This window comes from Wolffia australiana, chromosome 20, assembly GCF_029677425.1.
Source record: "Wolffia australiana isolate 7733 chromosome 20, ASM2967742v1".
NCBI lineage: Eukaryota > Viridiplantae > Streptophyta > Magnoliopsida > Alismatales > Araceae > Wolffia > Wolffia australiana.
The window spans coordinates 616981-640868 of record NC_135854.1 but is presented as its reverse complement, the minus strand read 5'-3'; the positions used below and the strand labels follow the sequence as shown (position 1 = coordinate 640868).

Here is a 23888-nt window from a genome sequence, read left to right as displayed (position 1 = left end):
TATTTGAAATGTATTTCACATTTTAATAACATAATATATGGTTGGGTAGTTTTGTACTATTTCTTTTTAAAATTCCACTTGTTTTATACATGGTTTCAAAATAAAATTTGTCATTTTATTTTTACATTGAGGTTTATACTTCATAATATCAAAATATTATGTAAATTTGATTGTCTCACCTGAGTTGTGTTGTCATAAATGAATCAAGCTGATTTGTTTCATGGACTAAGTTGTATTGTCCAAGAATTACAACACTCACATGATGATAGAGTAATGAAATAGAATTTTGAATATGGGTGTTTTCTTTGAATATGCTCTAAAAATGCAGGGAGGGGGATCTTAAGAATTGTATGTTAAAAGTAACATTTATAATTAAATATCATGTAGTTATAATGTAATAAAATTTTGGAGCAATACATCCATTTATAAAAATTCTCTGGCACACTTATTTTTAGCTGTTTTATTTACTCTGAAACATCTTGCATGAACGATAAATATTCATATAAAATGGATTCTGTAACACTGATAGCATAAAACAACGTTATTACAATGCTCGAATACTTGTCACATCATTGAAGAGGAAGCCTTCAAAAAACTAAAGACAAATCGTTCCCATCTGATCGATATTTGGTGTTAACTATTCATTTATTCTTGAATAATATTCATGGTAGTCTTTTTAAGATTGCTTTTGCATGTGCATATGTTTTTCTTTAATGAAGGAAATGATCGCACATGAGAAACAAATATAACCCATTTTATATGCGAGAACATAACACTTCTCATGTCATTGACCAGGGAAGAGGATTACTGGAAGAGACGGGACGAGAAGGGTTTGAAGGAAAAGAGGACTCCTGGGGAGGAGAGACAAGGGGTGAAGAAAACTTGGGAATAGAAGACTCTGTAAGGAGACAGGGAGCCGAAAGAGAAGACTCATTACGAAGACCCAATTGAGCAATCATCTCCGAAGGAACAGCCGAACTAGAGAGAGAACGCATGACATGAGGAGAGGAAGGAAGAAAAGAAGACTCGAAAGACTCCGTTAACTGAAAGTTCGTAACGCTAGCTTCTCTGCTGGACTGGTGATTATCAGAGAATGCGACTGAAGGAACAGATAATTGTGTTGAAGAGAGAAAACCAGAAGACTCTTCTGTACTCCGAAGAGAATTAACTTGGGTTTCAAGGACAGAGACTGAAGATAGAAGGGAAAGAAGTTCTGGGTCTTTCTCAAACCTGCTCATTTCTTCTCTCCCCAAGCTTACCCAGGCTTCCATTCCAGCTTGTTCTTCTTCTCCTTCTCTTTTTCTCGCCGGCATTAACGTGACAGAATTCCTGAAGTAAAGGCTACCTCTTGCCACCCACGAAGGTTTTCCCCAGCCAAAGTCTACTTCATACACTGGAAACCCACAGAAACTGCTGAAACAGCACAGCTCCACGCCGCAGCCCGAGTACCTGCACTCAACGCACAATCATCTAACTTATCTCACCGAAAACCTACATACACTCTTTCAACTCTCGATTTCAAAAGTTAGGGTTTGGGGACGGAGGCGGACGAACGGAGGTGCGTTGTAAAATAGGTCAATGGGAAAGAGTTTGATGACGGAACGCAACATGACAGTAACCGTAAGGGGAAGGCCTTTCCGTCCAACCCTGGGAGAGAAACGGATGACGACTGAATGGTAAGGTTAGCAAAATTGTTAACTGACTCCGATGACGAGAGGCGATGACGAAATCGTCATTTTCGTTCGAGCCATCAGTTTAGGATGATTGATGACGACGACAAGTTAAATCATCCTCATCAACGGCTAGTTCTGATGTCGGAACGGATGATGGATTGTAAGAACATCTACCCTGCAAGAAGATCTACACTGCCTCACGGAAGATCTGCTCTGCGAGAAGATCTACCTTGCATGATGGATGACGGATTGCAACAAGATCTACCCTATGAGAAGATCTACCTTGCATGACGGATGACGGATAGCAAGAAGATCTAACCTGTGAGAAGATCTACCTTGCATGACGGATGACGGATTGCAAGAAAATCTACCTTGCAAGACGAATGACGGATTTTTCAAACACTAGTTTCTATCTACCTTGCAAGAAGATCCTCCCATATCTTTTGAACTCCACTGAGCCCACCGTCTTGTAGAGAGTCGTTTGCTTCGGTTAACAGTCTAGGGACAGTTTTCATAGCATTGGTCATCTGCGTGATGGTTAGACAGTCCAAGTCTCTCTGCTCATAAGGAATGAACCCATCAGTCAACGTGACCACCCACAAGTTTCCTAACGCAGAGTCTGGAAGAGGAGGCTGCAGTCTTCTCCGCAAGTTGACTACTTGGGTTGCCACAGAAGCCTTAGTCGACGTCTCCTTCATCTGAGACCTGATCACACAGCGCCATACCATGGCCGAGGCTGCTTCGACCCTTGTCATCTTCTCCTTGGCTCGTAAAGCCAAGAGCTTTGTGCCGTCAAAGAGGAATACCTTCGTCACTGTAGCTAATTCACCTGTATTTAGCCCTGTGCCATGGAGAGGGTAATAGTCTCAAAGCTAGTCAACTGTTTTAAAAGCTAAAGCTCATGGCAGGGGTGCTACTTACATAACATTGGAAGGTTATCAACAGTTTTAAACTTCATAGTTGATAGCAACAGTGCTACTTAACATAGGAAGCTTTTCAGCTGTTCTAAAATTTATAGCCAATAGGATGCAACTTAAAATTGGAGTTTACCAACTGGGTTAAAATCTATAGCTGCCCTCAAGGGTGCAATTTACTCAACATATGAAGTTTATTAACTGTGATAAAAACTATATCTGATCCCAAGGGTGCTACTTAACATAGCAAGATTATCAACTGATAGCAAGGGTGCATTTACTCAACATAGGAAGCGTATCAGCTATGTTAAAAGCTATGTCCGATGGCAACAGTGATAATTTCTCGATCAGGACTAAACGGTCTTCCGTTCAGTGAGTCCCTGTCCAGAGAGTTGGACCGAACGGAGTCTCAACTGTAAAATAGACCAACGGAGCGGAGTTTGATGATAATATAAAACGGGAGGGGGTTCTTTCCGTTTCTATTAATTGGCTGCATCCACTTAGCCTACTACTAATGAGGATCAAGTGCTTACCAACTGTACTGAAAGCTACTTCCGGCAGTGGAGGGAAGATCTCAGCCGCGTCAAAGGACGGAGGAGAGATCACCGCGGCAGCACCACCATTGCGGGAAATGGCAGCCCATGTCTTCAAGAACATACACAGAGAGAGCCCGTCCAAGACCTTATGAGAAACACAGGCGCCGAGCGCCACGCTGCCGCAGCTGAAGAAGTTAACCTGGAAAGCTGCAACGAGACCTTCATCGTTGTCCCCAGCGCAGCTTCTAAGGCAAGGAAGCAGCTTATCTACTGCCGCAACGTCTCTGCAACTTAGAATTGAAGATAACGAGGCTGCCACTCGAGCTTCAAGAAAGACCGCTCCCTCGTCGTTGCAGCTCAAGAAGAGTTTGTCCTTTCTTCGCCCTGCAAGCGGGTAGTAGATGGAGAGGGTCTCCGAGAGTGAAGTCCTTAGGCGGGGGAGCGTCTCCTCTGAGCACAAGCCGTGGGTGTAGAAAAAGATTAGAGAGATGTGGGCTTCTGGAGCAAGCTGATCCAGCATAGATAGCTTGTGAACGGCTTTTTCTGGCGGAGTTGGAGAGGATGGCTTGATGGTTTCCTCGGAGACGACGACGATGTCTTCCATAGTTGCCTGCACGTTCTTCTCTCCCTTCTTTGGTGACGGTGACAGAGGAATCCCTGTATATATAGAAATATATAAGAATGCCGCACTTTTTCGTTTTTTATTTTTTTTCGTCAGTGTATTTCTTCATTTATGATAAAAAAATTAGGGTTTCTTCCGCAGTGGGCCACTGTTCTTCTCAGACTCTTGTTTCGACTCGTTGTTCTTGTTCATCAGCAAATTGTTACTGTTACCAGTCAAATCAAATCATTCGGTGCCCAGCTCGCAAAGATGACATCGCAACGAAGTCTTTCGTGCATCTATATTTGTCAGAGAAAGATAAATATAGACTAATCGATGGGTAGACAGCAAGAGATTGGTAGAGCGAGAGCTAGAGGAGAGGAATTGGACACAACCATAGATTGGTGGACAGAGCGAGAGCTTGGCCACAAAAGATGGAAAGGCAACGAGAGAGTGGGAGAAAGAAAGAGAAAGAGAAACAGTGGTGGAGAAAGACAGAGAGAGAGAGAGAGAGAAACAGCGGTGGAGAAAGAAAGAGAGAGAGAGAAACAGTGGTAGAGGAAGAAAGAGAGAGAGAGAGAAAAAGTGAAGGAGAAAGAAAGAGAGAGGGAGAAAGAGTGACAGAGAGAGAGAGAGAGAAAGAAAGAGTGACAAAGAGAGGGAAAGAGAGAGTGACAAAGAGAGAGAAAGAAAGAGAGAGGGAGAAAGAGTGACAGAGGAAGAGAGAGAGAAAGAAAGAGTGACAAAGAGAGGGAAAGAGAGAGAAAGAAAGAGAGGGAGATAGAGTGACAGAGGATGAGAGAGAGAAAGAAAGAGTGACAAAGAGAGGGAAAGAGAGAGAAAGAAAGAGAGGGAGATAGAGTGACAGAGGATGAGAGAGAGAAAGAAAGAGTGACAAAGAGAGGAAAAGAGAGAGTGACAAAGAGAGAGAAAGAGAGAGAGATTCAGGGAACGAGCTTCGAGATCACGGGGTGGCACACTGCCAGTGTACGCGCGGAAGCCAAGGACTTAAATGGCCACACTCATGAGCAAAATCCAACACGCGGATGTCTATGCTTTTCACTCGCAGGTGATTAGGCAGAGACATGACGGATACTCGTTTCATTGTTATTACACAGGTTTTAAAAACTCGTTTCGTTTGATTATCACTATCATTTTCGAGATTTAATCAATTATTGTTGTATAATGAATCTGTTTTTCCTGATTATTTTTAAAATCTTGCTTCACATGGCGGTGTCATTCCCTTGAAATTGAATTCTGTGCCTGTATGTCGCCAGGCAAGCACATTAAGAGCCGAGATAGTTGCAGTGTGTAGTCGAAAAAGACTCATAACGGTTTGGAAAGTTAATAGAATAATCCAAATATTTCTTGCCTATCCGTTGGCACACGCAATAGATTTACTCATCGAGGTAAAATATTCAAGACTTTAATGTTTAATGATATTTTCACGTAAAAAATCTGCATTACGCTTATTTGACCGGAATACTCCGAAGTTCTGTCAGAATATGTAAACTAACTTTCAGAAAATTTCCAAATCCGCAAAACTTGATACTAATGCTGAAGGTCCCTCCACTGTATACTTTTGCGTTAATACGCAAAACTTCGTTTGAATACTGGGATTTTTTATTTTCGAGCAATAGTGACAATCTCATACTTGAGGTGTGAAAACTTATCTCTTAGAGAATTTCAACATAATAGGCATTTCGTACTGTAGTTTACAGATAATTGGACTAGAGAGGATAAATATCATGCTTCTGTCTTGCCCAAAGCTCCAGAATGTCATTAGTGCATTCTGGTAGCATGAATGGTCATGCACATATTTCATGTGTATGAAGATGAATGTTCCAAAAATTGTCTGCGGAGGTCTTTCACCATTTACTAGGAAGTTTTACTCTTGTTGACAGAAGACCAACAGGTGTGACCCGTGGTTTTTAAAGACATTGACTTGTTTTTAATGAGGTGCATCTCAATGTACGTGTAGACTTCCAGATCTACGAAGTCGTGAAATTTCGCTTTCTTAAGGCCTTGGTAAAACTATGGCACTATATTTAATGTACATTTGAGCCACACTCTCAGATGCGCAATGGATAACTCCTATTTTTCAGAATATGACATGCAGAGTACCCAAATCAATCTAAACTATAACAAGATTTAGACATTTCTTTATCAAAGATCATCAAACTCAATGAGTCAATTCCCAATTTCATAAAATATAATTTCCTGCATTTTGAGGCTACACATTTTTCACTGCAGACGAGGCCCTTGCCGTTTCCTAATTTTCTCAATGTCTGGTCAAACCATAACTGCAGAAGAATCAACTTGGTCACCGTACTCTGATTCCTAGCTCTGACAACCCACACCTGAAGCTGCTGAAACCCTAGGATGGGTCCATAAACATGTGGGGATGGATAGATGTGACGGAGAGGGAGAGAACAGACACAACATTGCTTGAGCAGATGCCGACAGAGAAATCTGCAGACCCTGCTGCTGTAAATTTCGTTGCCATTGTATTCTTGTTGCCACTGCGCCACTGCGGCGCAATCTCTTTCTTCCCTTAGATGTGTAGCGTACACGCGTTGAATCTATCCTTCCCTGTATACTTTTGTCCACAATCACCCGTCTTCTGTCGATTTCTTTATTTTGTAAGGTTCGTAGTCGTGTCTTTAGAGTGGGTTTCTCTCTCTATCTCTCTCTCTCCCTTTCTCTTTCTCTTTCTCTATATCTTCATCTCTCTTTCTCTTTCTCTTTATCTTCCTCTCTATTTTTCTCTTCCTTTATATTCTTCTCTCTCTTTCTCTCTCTCTTTATCTTCTTCTTCTCTCTCTTTCTCTTTCTCTCTCTCTCTTTATATTCTTCTCTCTCTTTCTCTTTCTCTCTCTTTATCTTCTTTCTTCTTACTTTCTCTCGTTCTCTCTCTTTATCTTCTTTCTTCTTATTTTCTCTCTTTCTCTCTCCCACTTTTTTTTTCTTTGCTTACTGTACCGATCGCCATAATGAGTACGTATCTAGACTGCTTCTGGTTCACTTATTTCTTTATTTTGCCATACTGAGCAACTGAATCGATGGCTCTGCCTATCCCCTGTCTCTCTCGTTTCCTTGTTTTCTCTGAAGTAGTAATATCAGAGATCGAGTCTTAAATGCGTGCCACAGCTCTTACTTCCAAATGCCAGAAATTCAGCCCACTCTCATTGATTCTAAACATTAGCTCCGTAATCACTTTCGTCCTATTTAGATTGTTTTCCGCAGTTTATTCCAACAAAGTTATTATGTGAATGTTGGTTTAGTGGTTATTAAACCTTATATGACTCAATGCTGCGACTTTAATGATTTCCCTAGTAAGTTTCCCGTCAGTTCTTAGAAGCTGTATAATTTAAGAACGTGAATGATATAGCATTTGTTTCCATCGTTCTTTAAGAACAATACGCATTATAATTCTGCTCGATGTAAAAAGGATTACTTTTTAAAGACAACCCGATTTCCTCCGAAAGACCAATCCCAAATTTCTAACTCTCGCCCGATCAGATTTGCTAATCCAGACTATTTAGATCACAATTTATCCTACTCTGGCAGATTGCAATCCATAAAAATTGATCAAGTGACAAAGTTTACAGATGTTTCATAATTTTTTAAAGATTAATCTTTTTCTTTACATGTGGAACTTTTGTTTATTTCTTAATATTAAGGGTTGCATTATGTACACGGAACGAATTTCAATAGTTCTACATGATGTCCTTGAAAGACGGTAATCCCTTTCGTGCCATCTCTCCAACTTCATTCAGATACAATGTTTTATTTTCTCACTAACTTCCTATAATACTATATATATACAGTAAAAGTTATTACATCGTATTTTAAGATTTATAGGATAATTTATCGCACAAAAGTGATCGGATGCTTCATTAATGGAAAAAAAAACTAACTGTTCATTCATTATTCCGAGAGATAACCATTGGGTTAATTTTTTTATGATGAACGTCTTCATGTCAAGTATCTACTTCAGTGATAGGGATCAAGACACTTTACTATGTTGAGCCGATCTCGAGATATAATTCAAACTAATACTTTTCTTCACCAATACGCTGTCATATCAATATTAAATCCACAGCTATATTGAATTATTTCATCACATTTATAAATATCCCAAAACAATCAACTATTGGCAAGTTCATCGTATAATATTAAATAAACATCACATTACTTCATCTTTGCTTATGATCTTATCAAAAGTTCTGAAATGAAATGGAACTCATATTTTTGTCTGCTTCGATCATGATATTGTTGAGTTTTGGTGCATTGGTTCAATCATAGAAAATGAGTTTTCTATGAAGCAAAAGCAATTATTTATTCAGAATCGATCTTTGAAACAACACCTCATATGTACCCTGTGGAAACTTGTTCCGCCCTTGACTTGCTCACTTCGAGTTGTTCTAAGGCCGTTCACGTGTCAGGCCTCTAGAATTATCCACGTGATCACATTTCTCTTGGATCTACACTTTCAACAGTTCTTATGTTGAAAATCTTTAAGATCTTATAAACATAAGAATCTCTCCTTGGTTGAGTGGAAATATGATAAGAGTTGGGGGGGTAGGGGTGGCGTGCAAGGGCGCCCATCTCTGGCAGCCTAGGTGCGTAAAATGGGTGCCCCTTCCCCTATTTCTATTTTACTTCAATTTTTTCTCAAAAAACCCATCAAGTAAAATATATTCACCAATGCCCCTATGACCTTTTAAGTGTGACCCTCTAGGCCCATGTATCATTCTAGTTAATAAATTTTGTAGCCCAATAACAATTATTGGCCAACCTTATTAATTAGCTATATCAACATATAGATTAATTAAGTAAGGATCAATTTAACACAATCAATAGGTTAATTTTCTATCCCGGGGGGTGCCATGCTACACCTCGTACTTTAGAAGATACCAAGTAGTGTTTAAACTCTCTCATGGAACCTTTACCCTCATCGGTTACTGCATATGTATAATCCATCATCCGCCTGAGACTCCCAAATGACTTTGGTATAGTTAATCGTTAAACCCTAATCCGTCGTTTGATTAGTACCAATGCATAACAGGGATCATTGGAGAACGCATTCGCCAATATCGTCACTACCCTTGTCAGGGGTTTTTTTGCATCATCTTCCTTAAGTCAATCTCTTCTTAATCCAAGGGCAAATGATCCCGTCTTGACCACTCAATCATCTCTGTGAGCTTCTTACTACATCCGAACTATGAAATTCTTGAATCCTGTGGTTAGAGACCTGTAAGTTGTAGTCAAAATATAGTCGTCCATCCACAAGATGTCCTTAGTGGCTCATTGGATCACTCATACAACCGTGACATGATCAACCTGATTGACATCTAGGTATAATACCATTCAGGGATTCTTCGAATCAATTTAGTGAACTCTTTGTCCAAAGAGCACCCAATTTCAATCCTTATTGTCGCCTCACTAATATCCACATGATCGACTATACTTATCATATAAGTAGGATCATATAGCAATATTCTATTCGGATAATTTGATTTCCATCTTGACTATCCCTTGAATAGGAATATTTAGAATTCAAGTTTAAAAACTATCAATCATTGTATAATTTTAATTTTTTAATTTTTTGGCAAATTACGCGCTGCCGAGTATGTCCAACCCTACGGTTGTGCCCGAAGACCAATCCAGCGATGTCCTGGTGGCCCCATGGTGATTTAATATATCACGTGTAGTGTTTATCGGCGTTTATAGGCGTGGAGCGAGCATAAATGTCCCAATTGCTCACGAAACCTACTCGCCTATGCCCATGATGTAGTAAAAGAAATGATACCTAGGAAGTTCCGGGAGGAGGCCGCTTGGCACCCGCAACGTGCCAGTGCCTTGTAGCAATGGTGGTACATGGAGTGTGCATGATCCGCCTGCCTTGAGCATATGTTAGCATTGAGGTGTGCAGCGCGTACAACAATCAGGCAAGAGAGCGAGCGCTCCCGCTCTCTTGCCTGATGAGGGCCATCCTTTGACAAGGTGCGACGTGTGCAGAGAGCCAACAAGACAAGGAACTCAATGCGATGGCAATAGTGAGTTGCCCGGGGGAGATCCTGCCAAGTAAGAAATAGGAGGTAGGGGTACGAGAGCATACTACATAGTTCGCAAAGGCGTCTACCGTCTGGTTTCCCTCATGCAACTGATGAGGAATGCTTTTCAAGTGGTGGAGACACCTCATAATGTCTTTCCATATGCTCTAGAGACGCCACTAAGAGCATGTACCAGCATGGAGAATATCGACTAACAACTATGAGTCCGAGTCTACGACAATATTTTGGAGGTTTCGCTCCTTGCATAGGAACAAGCCATCACGTATCGCCATAGCCTTGGTTGTTGTAATAGTTTGGACTCCAAAAAAATAGGAAAAAGTGAAAAGGATAGTCCATGTGTGGTCGCGAAGAATGCCACCTCCACCGGCCGGGCCGAGATTTCCTTTGGCCGCACCATCCACATTCAACTTTAGAATGTTGATTGGCGGTGGGTGCGAATGGACAATCAGTGGCCGAGTGGTGATAGGGATCAAGGTCACCAGAATGCCCCACGTGCGAAGAAGATCACACGTAAGGGCCGAGCTACGGTAGACGGGTGGTATGAGGTGATGCGTACATTGTACCTAGAGTTTGACCCGTCGCATAATATCCAGTGCTTGCATGGGAGAACCTGCAAAGTGAGGAGAATTTTTCCCATTCTAGATCTCCCATAGTAGGTAGGGTATGATGGTGTATAGGTAGGGCCTTCGCTTAGAGTGTGCTGACAAGATATATATCTTATCAAAGCACTCTAACAGTATCGGTGGCATGTAGGTGGGTAATAGTGGGCGCCAGTGGTATGTAAATTGGCGCCAACAGTCAAGAGCAATCTCATTATGGAAGAAAAGGTGTTCCATAGTCTCAACTTGGGGAGAAAAGGGGCAGCAATGGCATCTTGAACTGAGTGAGTGGCCGATACGGGTCGCACAATTGTCCTTAGGGAGGCCATGATGCACGAGTCTCTTAGGAAAGAGTGAGACGCGAGTAATGATCGCCGAATGCCAAATGCGGTGACCCCAGGTCTGTGTATGGGATCTCTCTCGAAAATGGTCCCAAGAGGACCAACAAGAAAAATTCTCGTCGAGTGTCAGTGTCCAAATAGGGCGGTCGTGAGAGGTCCCTATAGCAATAGCCAGTGCCTGGGATAAAGTATCTAGCGGAAGACCATTTTGCTCCCATAGGTGTCACGTGTTCTCCTTGAGCAATTGTGACACAGTCAACGATAGTCTATGATGGACGAAGTGACGATGGCAGGCTAAGCGGGTGTTGGCAAGCCATGTATCATACCATGCACTAACTGTGCCTTGGTCGACATGCCAATGGGTCACATTGAATATCTCTAGCCAATGTCGTTGTCAAGTCTGCCACCTTTTATTGCCCTGGATATCCGACTCTCGATAAGCCCACTCCCCATTGATGTCGAACGTCTACGGTGTCAGGTGTCATCGTCTGGATGGGTATCGAGATGATGCTTTGATGCCGAAATGATATCGGACGTTGTCAATGACTTCATCCGACGAGTAATTCCGTCAGGGGATATGTAACTACGTGATGACGTGTCCTAGGTGGAGGTACGTGCAGGCCCTAACTCCTGGGAATTCGTCGAGTTCGAGCTATGGGAGGACGACCGGTGATGGTGACGGCAACCTTCTGACCCTCGTCGGAGCGACAACGGCGACTACGACGCCGAATGGAATAATTCCGTAGGGGCTCGCACGCAACGGACGGCCTCGACCCGTACCTAGGGAATTCACTCGACTTCGTAGTCTTCAATAGATAGATTCTCTCACCTAAACTAGCCCGAGCGCGGTGGAGTGCAGCCAAAAATATACCATAGAAAGTAATATAACGGACGAGCAAGGGAACGACGTACCTTGTCGGTGGCGTCGCTCATCGTCGGGGTATTCGTTGGTGCCAGTGCCGGTGCGGGCAGATGTAGTGAGAGACGTTGCGTAGATGGGTACACTTGGGCTCAACTGACGATGGTAACATGGCATAGGAGTGTAATGACGGTGACTAGAGGCGAGGAGGAGAAGGGGGAGAGTGGTGACAAAGTGGCTCAAGTAGACAGATGAGTCAGCGGGTGCGATCTTATAGTGAATCGTAGCGATAGAGACTAGTAGCGGTGGCGAGTGGCGAGCGGCGACCAGCGACAGGGCATCAGTTGAAAGTCTTGGCTGGTAGAGACAAGCACCGTATACACCCAAAGGGCATCAGGTTCAATAGTAGATGATGAGGGTCGCTCTCAGCAATGTGGCAGGAAGCACGTTCGTGACACCCCGAGTTGCTCGGGCACTCGACGTGGTCCAATAGGCAACGGCCACGGTGGGTGAACTGGCTTCCAAGGACAACTCCCGATCTGAAGAAATTGTTCCCGCTAGTGTACACACAAGGACGGAGTGCAATCTCAGCAGGGGAATCGTTAGTCAACGACAGTGGTGGCGGATTCGTCCCGCGATGCATACGGATTGATCGTGCGTCAACCTGAAATGGCGGTGCAATTTCACGAGCAATGGCGCAAGTGTAACTACAATGACCGGTGGTAGATTTTTTAGTTCTTCCACTAATGGGTATAGTAGTAGCGCGATCTCCAACAGGTCACCGCGGGGATCAACAAACGCAATCGCAAACGTTGCCAACATCCTGTGGATTCTGTCAACGAGTCCCAGAACAGCAGGCGGTCAACAATGGCAGGTGCAATCAGCAAGCACTGGTGTTATGAGCCACCGTAAAGTGGATCACGTCGATGAGGCCAGAGTGAAGTAACGGGTATCGATAGGGATTTCACGTGAACAGGCGATAAAGCCACCAGGGGCGAAAGATGATGCCCGAACGCAATCCATGTGAACGGAACTGCCAAAATCGCACAAGAATTGCGGTGGTCACTGACCAGCGGAGGTGTCCGCACAGCATGAAGAATCAATGACGGCCGAGTCTCCGCACGCGTTCGTACTAGAGGAGATTCTTATAGGATGTGAAGGAACTGGGCGGCATCCTGCCTTCCTTTTCTTCACGACTCCCTGCTCTTTTCTTCCCCCTCCCTCTCTTCCCTTCTTCCTCTTCCTTCTAGCGTGAGATCTGAACAATAGGGAATAACTGCCACAAATAGAAATTCAGATCTGACGAGAAGTGGTGCCCATCATGTCCTTTTTATAGGACCATGATGGGACCTTTACAATGAGTCCAACGAGGGGGCCCAATGAGAGACCCCTTTTTATAACATAAATAAAGAAACTAGGAGATTAAAATGATACAAAATTAAAGCGATACGGATGGATATGGCGATACGTATATGAAAATACGATGAACCGGATGACGAAAACAAAAACATGATAAAGTGGCAAACAAAACGAGCATGAGCCGGCGAGATATTCAATTTCAGTCGATGGTGCGGCCGTGCTTTTCACCTGTCGTGTTAAACCCGGATTTCTTCTTCGTAACCTTGGCATGCCGGTCATGCTGTGCGCGAGCCAGTGGGTTGTCAGTGATGATGATGATGGCTTTGATGACGTGGCGGCGATCCCGGACAGGTGCTCTCCATCACCGATACTTGGTCAAGATGAAACTCTCCAACGGGGGATTCATGGTACGCATACGCCACACGATCTTCTTTTGAAGCATGTCTTGGACATCCTGAAGGTGTTGATCCCTAGACCCCCCTCGTCTGTTGGTGATGCAGGATGACTAGGACTGACGTGGGTAGGATAGGCTAAAGTTAACTAAGGATGGATAAAACAGACCCCAAATCAACAGGATCGATTTCAAACATTTAAATCTGGAGAAAATGATGATGGGCCAGCCCCTTTCCTCAGTTGAGGGCGAGAGGACTGTCTTCCAACAACCACGGTGAAAACAAAGCTCCAAATCTAACATCCTGAATGATTGATTACGAGAAGATGCAAACCTATTCTACAAAGTCCGACGGTAGTGGACAAATACACGAGGAAACACTGGAGGAAATAATGCAGATCACGAAAGGAGAAGAGTGGACCTTTAGCAGCGGCGTAGTGCAATGGGGCGATGTGGAAAGTTGTCACAGCGTTTGATGGCAGGAGCGGATGATGTGTGCTTTGACAGGGTGCACGCTGATCCCGATAGGGGCGACGAACAGTAGGCGCACAGGTGCCCAGCTGTATGCAGTGGCTGAGTGGACCGACAGCTGCGCGCGGGCATGTGGCTATGCGCGGAGGCCGTGAGAGTGCCTGGTTGTTGAGCAGTTGATGCGTGGGCGGGTGGCTGCGCGCGGCAGTTGCGTGGGTGCCCGACTACGCGCGTCGTCCGCGTGGGCGGGTGGCTCCACGCGGCATTCATGTGGACGGGCTGATGTGCATGGCCGTCGCGTGGAGGACGGTGGAGTGCTTAGGACGTGGGGGCGGATGGATGTTAGGCCACCATGGCACATTATCCCCAACCTACATGGGCACCCGTATGTGTATTCCAAGAATCTTTGTTTTGGATTCTAATGTGGGCATTAAATCTCCTTAGGTGGCAGAAAGATGCAGTATGATGGACAACCCGATTTTTGATTAATTTATGAGACTAGAGGGAGATAATTTTTCTTACAACCTTTCTAAGGAAAAAATCTGTATTGCAATTAATTATCTGAGAAATTCTAAAGTGCCAATCACTTTTATACGATGACATCAAGAGGTTTCAATTAAGGACTTATGATGTGGGACAAGCACACGAATTCGTGCAAATGTTAATTAATGCTAGATAATAGTAATAAAAATATTTTGTGAGGGTGATCTGAAAGGGTTTCATCCTGTGAAATGGCTCTGAATCCGTGAGCTGGGCACTTAACAAGGACAATCTAATAAATGACTATGACATCCCCAATTTAATGAAAGTAGAAGGTTCAAAACACACAATTAAAATTTAACACAGATCGATCTACAATATCACACGGCCACTCAAAGCAAATCAACAATTATTGTTAACCAACAATTATCTCAAAATTAAGGTGTCATAAGGTACCTTGGAGATGGAAGCCAATAACTTGATTGTTCTGTTGTTGAATGGTTTTGAATAACATTAATCTGCAGCTCCATTGAAGAGTATGTAAGAGAAAAGGGGAATGCGAGGAAAATGAATATAACAGGAGTGAAAGAATCAGGTTGACCAGCGAAGATGTTCACGTGTATCATGGGAAGGTGGAAGAGAAGGGCTGAAACTGAACTCACAAGATAGATGGGAAAAGGCATGGGAAGGTATGAAATGCTAAGAGGATAAGGGATGAAGATATGAAGAAAGGAAAAAAATGAGAGATGAGATGGATTATATGGGGTGAGATGTGGGTGCATGGTCGATGATGTCAAGGGTCAAATTTTAAGATTATGATGGAAGATGATAAGATATTGAAGAAAGAGGGAGAGGAACCCGTGAAGAGCTGATCATTGTAGAAGTTGAGATGTCACTCTAGCCCCTTCCATTGATGTTTTCACCATAATATCATTCTTCTCCAAGAAACATGATTTCACAATAAACTCAAGCAAAAGTTGTTCTTACACACAAGCTCATAACCCTTTAAATGGAAAGAGACATGTAGTCAGAAAAGTAAATGAAAGGTGGAAAGTAAAAGAGAGGGTGGCACAGAGAAAACATGGGATTGATGGTGTACATGGCGGAAAATTGTGGGGGAAAGTTAAGGGAGAGAGGTTTTTAAAAAAGTCAAAATGTTCATTTATAGAGAAGAAAAGAAGAGAGAGAGAATAAGTGAGGAAAGATAATGGTAGAGTAGTCAAGAATGGTGGGAGGTTCAGAGAATCAATGAGAAAATAGAAAGAGAGAAATAATAGGTGGAGAAGAAAGGGCAAATAAAATGGCTGAGTGAGAAAAAGAGAGAAAAAGAAAACAAGAAAGAAAGAGAGAGAGAGAGAGAAAGAGAAAAGGAGAGAGAGTGAGAGTGGGAAATGTTACGCTTTTGCCATCAACTTGCTTGCAAACGGATCCATCTTTCTAGACAATAAGATATGGGCAGAAACAATGAAGGAGGAGCTGGCATGACTTACAAGCATGAAAGACCTGCTACAGATAATGTCAGAGCATCCAAACTTCATGTACTGGTCTCGTCATTATGCACAGTTTGAAATGTACAACATTCCCTCCATATAAGGATTGAGTCCATTAAACCTTTTACTGCCTTAAATTATGTCACATCAGTTGACTTGTTTTTGATAGGTTTGTAGGATCACGACAGACAATGCCTCCCATAATGGGAAGATGATGGTAACGCTAGCCAGCTTAGGTAATGACGGTTTCAGTCTCGAACTCAGTATTGGTCTTTAGAATAAACCTAAACCTGTATCTAAACTTTGGTATAGTCTTAGCTTGGTCAAAGATCAATTTTGATTCATTAAAACCTATAAGATCTGTCACAAGCACCAATCAAAATCAAATCGTAAGGTGAAAAATCAGAATTAAATTTTAGGTCAAAAGATTAATTATAGTGAAACAACCAATTTACCTTAGGAAATTTACAATTTTCCTCAAGGATTACTGCACAAATAAAGAAAATTTTGGCATAACTTGTCTATTTTAAAGCTTCATAGATAAAAATGTATTAAAGCAAAGTAGGTTCTTTTAAATATCACAACTTCTTCCCCTTTAGAGAAAATATACTCCAATGGAGCACTTACGTCATAAGTTGATAAGAATTGCTCAGTAAGTGTAGGAAGACGCAAAAAACTTTCAGATCCAATATGATTCGACCATTCAATTAAATTTTCCTCAATACCAATGTGATTTTCACTTAGATAAACATGAACTTTATCAATTTTAAATATTACTATTGTCATTGTGTTTGTTTTCTTTTGCTCTATCAATGCAATCATTACCTTTGATCGTCTGTCACTTGAAGCAGACCTACCTTATATAACTGAATAGACGTTTTAAGTCAATAACACAGGTGTTCTGTTAAGAAACCAAAGAACATATTCACTGGTACAATTTTGATATCTCATAGGAATAAATGTAAAATTTGTCTTTTGGCCCAACATCTATCTGTTAATGAAGTGATGACATGTAATGTTATGTACTAGCCATTAGATTAGCCATTGCATAAGCATTTTGGGAAAAGTGTAGTTCATCCCAATAACCTATGTATATATGTTAACTACCTAAACAAAATTGTGGGTGTGTATCTTTCTTTTGCTCCTGCGACTTCCCCCTTCCACCGTTCACATCCAACCTAAAATTCTCTACCTTATCATGGTATTAGAGCCTCAAAGGGATAAGTGTTTGGTAGCCATGTTTATTACTTAGACTATCAACTGACAAAAGCAGCTAAAGGCAACCTTGGTGGGTTGGTCATCTGACCAGAGGAACATTGAGCTTGGTCATCTGACGCTTGAGGTTGGAAAAGAGTTCGGTTGGTCATTTGACACTTGAGATGGGACAAGAGTTTGGTTGGTCATCCGACCTTTGGTAACCCTTGGTTCCCACGACCATCGTTTGGTCGACCATGATTGTGCGAACTGAGCTTCCTTTGGATAATTTTTTGTTGTGCTGGCCTATTGTCTATATTGGATGTTCCTTTGGTTCACAAGATGACCCTTAGCTCAAGTCTTTCAGCATTTGATCTATCAATCCTATAAACTACTAGGCAACATTTTCTATTTATCACTTTTGGAGCTTTCTTGAGTTTTTTAGCCTCGAATTGATGCAACTATACCTGTACAGTTACTATCAGCACAGTCATTTAAGAATCCCCCTTTCCAAACCAGGTGTAAATGTTCTATCTCTTGACTCTTGGGCCTTGATTTTTGTTGTTCTACTTCATACATCATTAGTTATGGCTAAAGAAGAATACATGTCATTATCTGGAGTTGGTTTGGGTATGCCCCTTACGTCTACCAGAGAACCAATGTTAAACATAATTGCCACACACTGGTCTAAAATACCTGTTTACTCGTCATAATTTGTACTAGTATACTAAGTACATACATTGTACGCTTCATGCCAAGGGTCAAGCACACCACTTGCCTAATGAATCTCCTCAAGAAGATGACCCCGGACATTACATGTGTCGCTGTGAGGATGATGTTATGTTCTTGTGGATTTTAGACTCTATGTTGTGAAAAATCAGTGATTCCTACACATATATTGAATCTGTCAAGTAGATATGGAATCTTATTCGACAAATTCATTTCATGAGGGATGATGAATCACAAATAGCCAATCTAGTGGACCACTCTATGAACCTACTTCAGGAGAACCGCACAGCTTTGGTATATACATCAACGAACTTCAATCCTTATGGAAGGAAATTGACTTCTAATGTCCACCTACAACCAATTATATTGATCCCCAATGTCTTACAAGAGCTGTTTCATCAAAACCTAGACGGACTTAGGTCTGAGTGTGAATCTGTTCGTGCACAACTCTTCAAATGATAGAATGAACTTAATTTTGATGATATGGTACACCAAAGATATAAGCAGGAACATCAACTTGGGATGGGTTCTCACCATCCTATCAACACAATATTACTTTAAGGTTCAGTATGTAGTGCCACACCCTTTTGAGTGTTTGTAACCTTGATGTCTCATGGCTTGAGTGAATCATTAAAACCATGCTCAAGAAGATAGTTCCATTCCAAAAAGGGCCTTTCGTAGGTGACACACTTGTATGTGAGGAATGTCATATCCTGGTGGTGTTTTCATGAACACCTCTTCATTGAGTTGTCCATAAGGGAAAGCATTAATAACATCAAACTACGTGAGACACCATTCATGAGTCACTACCAAGGAGATGAGAAGTTGTACATTGTTCATTTTGGCCACTAGCACAAATATTTTCATATACTCAATCCCATATTTTTGGTATATCTTTGAGTAACAAGTCGTGCTTTATATCATTCTATTTTCTATCACCCATGTATTTGACGATGTATACCCATCTTCATCTAGTAGAGTGCTTATCAGGTGACAAGGAAGCCTTCCATTTCAGAGTCCATAGCTTCTATCCAATAACATTGAGTAAGTGCCTCATGGACTGAACAAGAAATTTGTATTTGCTGGAGATACAGGAGGAAAATCTTATGAGTATGAGATACATGATGATAATTTAGGATTTTTCTGAGTGAGAAGGGGGCGGTACTGAATTGTGTTGTAAGGCTAATGTTTGGATTTCTCATAGAGTCAGATGGAACATCTAAAACAGATGGGCATACAAATAGATCCAATGATGGAATAGAAGGTTCAACACTAGGTTGAACCCATAGTCTGATCTGTATAAAGTGACTGTGATACGGTGAGAGGAGTCATGACTGAATTCCATCAGGATTCAATGTCCTTACTTTTTCCACTCGCCTGACTTGGATGCCCTACAAGCTTGGTGACTTCATGATCAGGATTTTGAGGATAGGATGGAAGCACAACAAATGTTATGGATGCATACAAAATATATTCGATGCCCGGATTGGGGGATGGAGAGTAATGAAATTCATGATCATTAAAATTTACATCTTTAAAGATTTAGATGTGTCACGTACGCGGATGATAACACTTTGACCCTTCTGAGTGTTAGAGTAGACCATGTAGCATAGTGCTCACACACTTTTCTATCATCACTAACTTCCAACATTGTAGTTATTCTTATTGTGTTTGTTGATGATATCATAACTACATGGAATGTTACAATTGATATAGGGCCCTTAAGATGAAATCTAAGTTTGAAATTAAGAGCTTGAGATACCTCAAATTCTTCTTTAGTATTGAGGTGGCCCATTCATCTAGTGGCATAATTCTATCACAACACAACTATATAGATGATCTCTGATATGAAACTAGGCATCTCCAATCCCAAACTATGTCAATTACCATGGAATTAAATCTTACATTCAAATAAGATAATCATGAACCTGATGCTGATGCATCAATGTATTAGAGTCTTGTCCATAAACTAATATATATAGCCAATGTGAGGCCTGCTATCTCTTATTTGGTATATGTTATTAGTCATTTTATGCATCTCCCTAAAACATCTCATCTAAAATCTGCTTATCATGTACTTTGCTACTTAAAAGGGACCATCGCCCTAAGTCTCACTTTTTCCTAAGGGACATCATCATCTCTTTATATTTATACTAATTCAAGTTATGCTAGATCTCAGATCGCACACAAGTTTACTACTGAATGCTGCTCTTTTCTTGGTGGTGATGGAAATATATGTGGCCGGCAATCCAATCACACATTCCATATCTTGTTCTATATTAATTAATAGAGGATATTCATTATAGTTTAGTTGTGATTCTTATAATGAAGTAGATGAATACATTATCCAATTTAGTGAATTATGATGAGATCTTAGTACAAAGATCACTAGTCTTTAAGCATGTGTTCTAAATATTCATTTTCAAAGGATACTCGAGAATGACATCAAAGGACCCAAATAGAATAACAGTATCCAGCTTCACTCATATGATGAGTATGGCCGGTCATGTAGCCATTAGTTCCATCATCGCCAAGAAAAGGATAGATATTAGGTGCTCCTTAGTTGCAAGAGTTCATTGAATTGGTTCGTACTAAGCTCTAAATGTATTACACCAAACTGTCAATTAGGATGATTCACATCATGATTGTGTAAGTGGTCCTTAGACCTAAGACACTAAAGAGACACCAAAGGCATCTTGTGGATGGACAATTGTACTTTGACTATGACCTAAGAGTCTCTAATCATGGGATTCTAAGCAACCTTAGTTCATGTGCATTAATAAGTTTATGAAGATGATTAAGTGGTCAAGATGGGGTTATTCACCCTCGTTATAAGAGGAGAAAGCTCAAGAAAGATGATGTGATGAAGTTCTGGGCTAAGGTAGTGAAATATCGAAGAAGAGCTCTCTGATATTTCATTGCCTTGGTGAAGGATGCATTAATTTCATAACACATCAGTACTAACTCGGATGACTGATTAGGGTTTACAGTTCACCATAACCTAAGTTGGCATAGGAGCCTCAAGTGGTTAAGTGACTATTTGTACACAATAACCGATGATGAACAGATTCCATGAGTGAGTTGATATGCACACTTTTGCATCTTCTAGAGCACGAGGTGTAACTTCGTATCCCACATGTTGAAACCTCAACCTATCAATTGGATAAATGAATTTAACATTAATTAATCTATATGATGATATACTTAATGAATTTGGAAGGTCAATAAATATTATCAGGCCATTAGTGATGTAATACGATGTCGGTCGGGATAGATCGGATCGTATTACGTCACAGGAATTATGATGCGAATGATGTCAGATGTAATTCAAGTAATGAGAAAATGGTGAATGAGCAGTTAGGGAATCGACGGATAACGGCGTCGGCCGTGCCGATCAACGAGAGAAGAATGATCCTAAGATCAAACTCCCAATGTCCCGCGAAATCAACTAGACGCTTAAGCGGTGAGGGGCGTATGACGGCCTTGGAGTGTTCGACGTCCTAGTCAAATGAATATCCTTTCAACCACAAGAATTTCCTACTCTAGACAATGGTGGCTATCCTATCAGTGCAGAGGAAAGTTGGGCAGTGGACGCGATAGCAGGTGACGAGACTGGAGAAGATAATAATACTGGAAATATGGAGGGAGGACGAGACTGACCTTTGGGTCGCTTAGTCCACGGCGTACAGAATCGTCCCGACTGATAACGAGGTGCAGACGAATTGTTGGAGATGACGGTCTGGATGCGGCTGACTCCCAGCGGCGTGATCAGCAGACGCAGGATGACTCTAGCGGGCAGGGTCGACGGTGCACAGTGGGCGGGCGTGCGGCCGGCAAGGGCGTGAGGTGCGCGCACGGGCAGGCCGGCGAGCGCGCAGAGGTGGCTGTCGCGTGCGGGCGATGGGCGGGTGTGTGAATGCCCACGCAAATGCGGGGTCCCGGCGGGGAGAGGCGTGGTAACAAGGGGGGCCGAAGGCGCCAGTGATTGGACTAGTGGGGGGGGGCGGAATGGCGATGTTGGCCGGGTAGGGCGACCAAGAAGGGGTTGGGAAGGGAAGGGTGACGGAAATCCAAGAAATGGAAGGGAAGAACGGTGGTAGATCAAGAAAGAGAGGGCGGAGGGTTGAGGATTCAAGATTTCAAGAATTCAAGAACGAGGGGTGGATGACTGATCAAGAAAGTGAGGGCGGAAGGTTGAGGTTTCAAGATTTCAAGAATTCAAGAACGTGGGGGAAGGGGGGGGAAGAAATGGTCAAGAACGTGAGAGGAGGGGATCAAGAACGCGGGGAAATGGATCAAGAACGTGGAAGAAGGGATCAAGAACACGAGAAAATGGATCAAGAACGTGGAAGAAGGGATCAAGAACGCGGGGAAATGGATCAAGAATGTGGAAGAAGGGATCAAGAACGCGGGGAAATGGATCTAGAAAGTGGTAGGAGGGATCAAGAACGCGGGGAAATGGATCAAGAACGTGGTAGGAGGGATCAAGAACGTGATGGGAAGGAGAATGGATGGTGGAGGTGGGAATAGGTACCAAGAAATGGCTTTCTTGAACTGTAACAACCAAGAACCCTCCAAGAAAGAGGAGTTCTTGATGGATCTGGGGTGTGCTCCCTCGGCGGAGCAGATTTCCCCGGTTGATGGCGAGTTGGCGACGCTTCTTGAATCTCCCAAGACCCCCGGAGTAATCTCGACGAAGTCCTCTTTCGATTCTTGATGGCGGCGGCTTCTTGAAACTCTTTCCTCGCACCGGAGTGATCTCGACGGTGCGCTTTAACACGTCTCCCTCGGAGTGATCTCGACGGTGCGCTTTAACACGTCTCCCTCGGAGTGATCTCGACGGGAGAGACGTGGGCTCTACCCACGGAGTGATCTCAACGTGGGGTGGGGCTAGCCAAACCCCCTACACTACTCTCTACGATAGGGGGGAGACGAATTGTGAATAAACTTTTCAACAATGACTCCAAGGTGTTCCTTGGGCATGCCATCCCCTTATATAGTGAGGATGGGTGCCAAGTGAACGTGGGAGAGGAAGAACTGTCGCGAGACGTGGTTCGGCCTCTCCTTACAAATTCAAAATACAAACATAAAAAGTAAAAACGACAAGGACGGGGCCCAACAACATTGGCCTAGTCCACGAATCTGAAAATACAAACACACATGAAAATGAGCCTAAGTAAAAAGATAAAAGTTCTTACGCGGGGTACTTAAACCCCGGGTGGCGAGCGTCGGTGCGAGCTGCTCGGCGTGGCTGACGACGTCCCATCGCGTCATCCTCGAGATGGTTCTTCGTCATCGTGGCGTCGTCCTCGAGATGGTCCTCCATCAATTAGAATCATTAACTATATTTATACATGGTCCTAGAGGGTCGCACACAAATGATATTTTGGCTGTTTAAAGATATACATAAAGTTTTGTGGTTTAGGGTTTAGGGTTTATAAAAAGTACTCATTTAGTATAAAGGGGAAAGGCCCCAAAAAAATTCACCCTAGGCAGAACTGTTCAAGGGCCTTCCCCTTCTTCTCCTTCTCCCCATAACCTCTCCATTCCCGATGCGATAGGGATGGCGTAATGATGATGATAGAGGGTGAACAAAACTCATCAATGGGAAGGAGGAGATTTGACATGCTGAGAATTGTGTTAATACTTCAAGAGGCTGCACAGATGAGAAGCTTTACATGACTTGTTCAAGGTTTGAAGGAATCACCAATGTGATCTGTGCCCGGGTGATTTGTTTTATATTTGATTGATCATGTCACAATTTCATTATGACTCTACCATTGTAAGGAATAATTATTTTCATCAAAATCAAGGCCTCTAGAAACCAACAGGTGGGCACCTGACAACGGGCTCAATAAAAAACAATAGGTTGTCTCACTATCAAGCACTTGAATAGCATTATGTGTCATCACAAAGAGTATATGTGAAGGCTTATGGATTGGGGTTTCCTGTCTACCGAACCAACTACCTGGCTATTTGATAAAAAATCTACCATTCATGTGGCTACGATTTGGTTCAATCTGACCGCACCAAATGTAGAATTGGATACCATTTCATTAAAAACAAGCGGGATTCCAAGATTATGGAGATTGAATATGTTCCAACCAAGAACTAAAACGTCGATCTCCTAACAAAGGGTCTCCGAGATCAACACAACTTTCTAGTTTCTAA

General features: G+C 42.4%; 1 protein-coding gene across 1 annotated transcript; it reads right to left on the bottom strand.

Moving 5' to 3' along the window:
* Positions 1 to 557: 557 nt before the first annotated feature.
* On the bottom strand, positions 558 to 3743 carry LOC144716109 (stemmadenine O-acetyltransferase-like). The gene is made up of 3 exons (XM_078591159.1): positions 3121 to 3743; positions 2091 to 2514; positions 558 to 1449 (listed from the first exon to the last, which is right to left on the bottom strand). The coding sequence occupies exons 1-3, from the start codon at positions 3725 to 3727 to the stop codon at positions 780 to 782; spliced, it is 1701 nt and encodes a 566-aa protein (XP_078447285.1). The 5' UTR covers positions 3728 to 3743; the 3' UTR covers positions 558 to 779.
* Positions 3744 to 23888: the final 20145 nt, after the last annotated feature.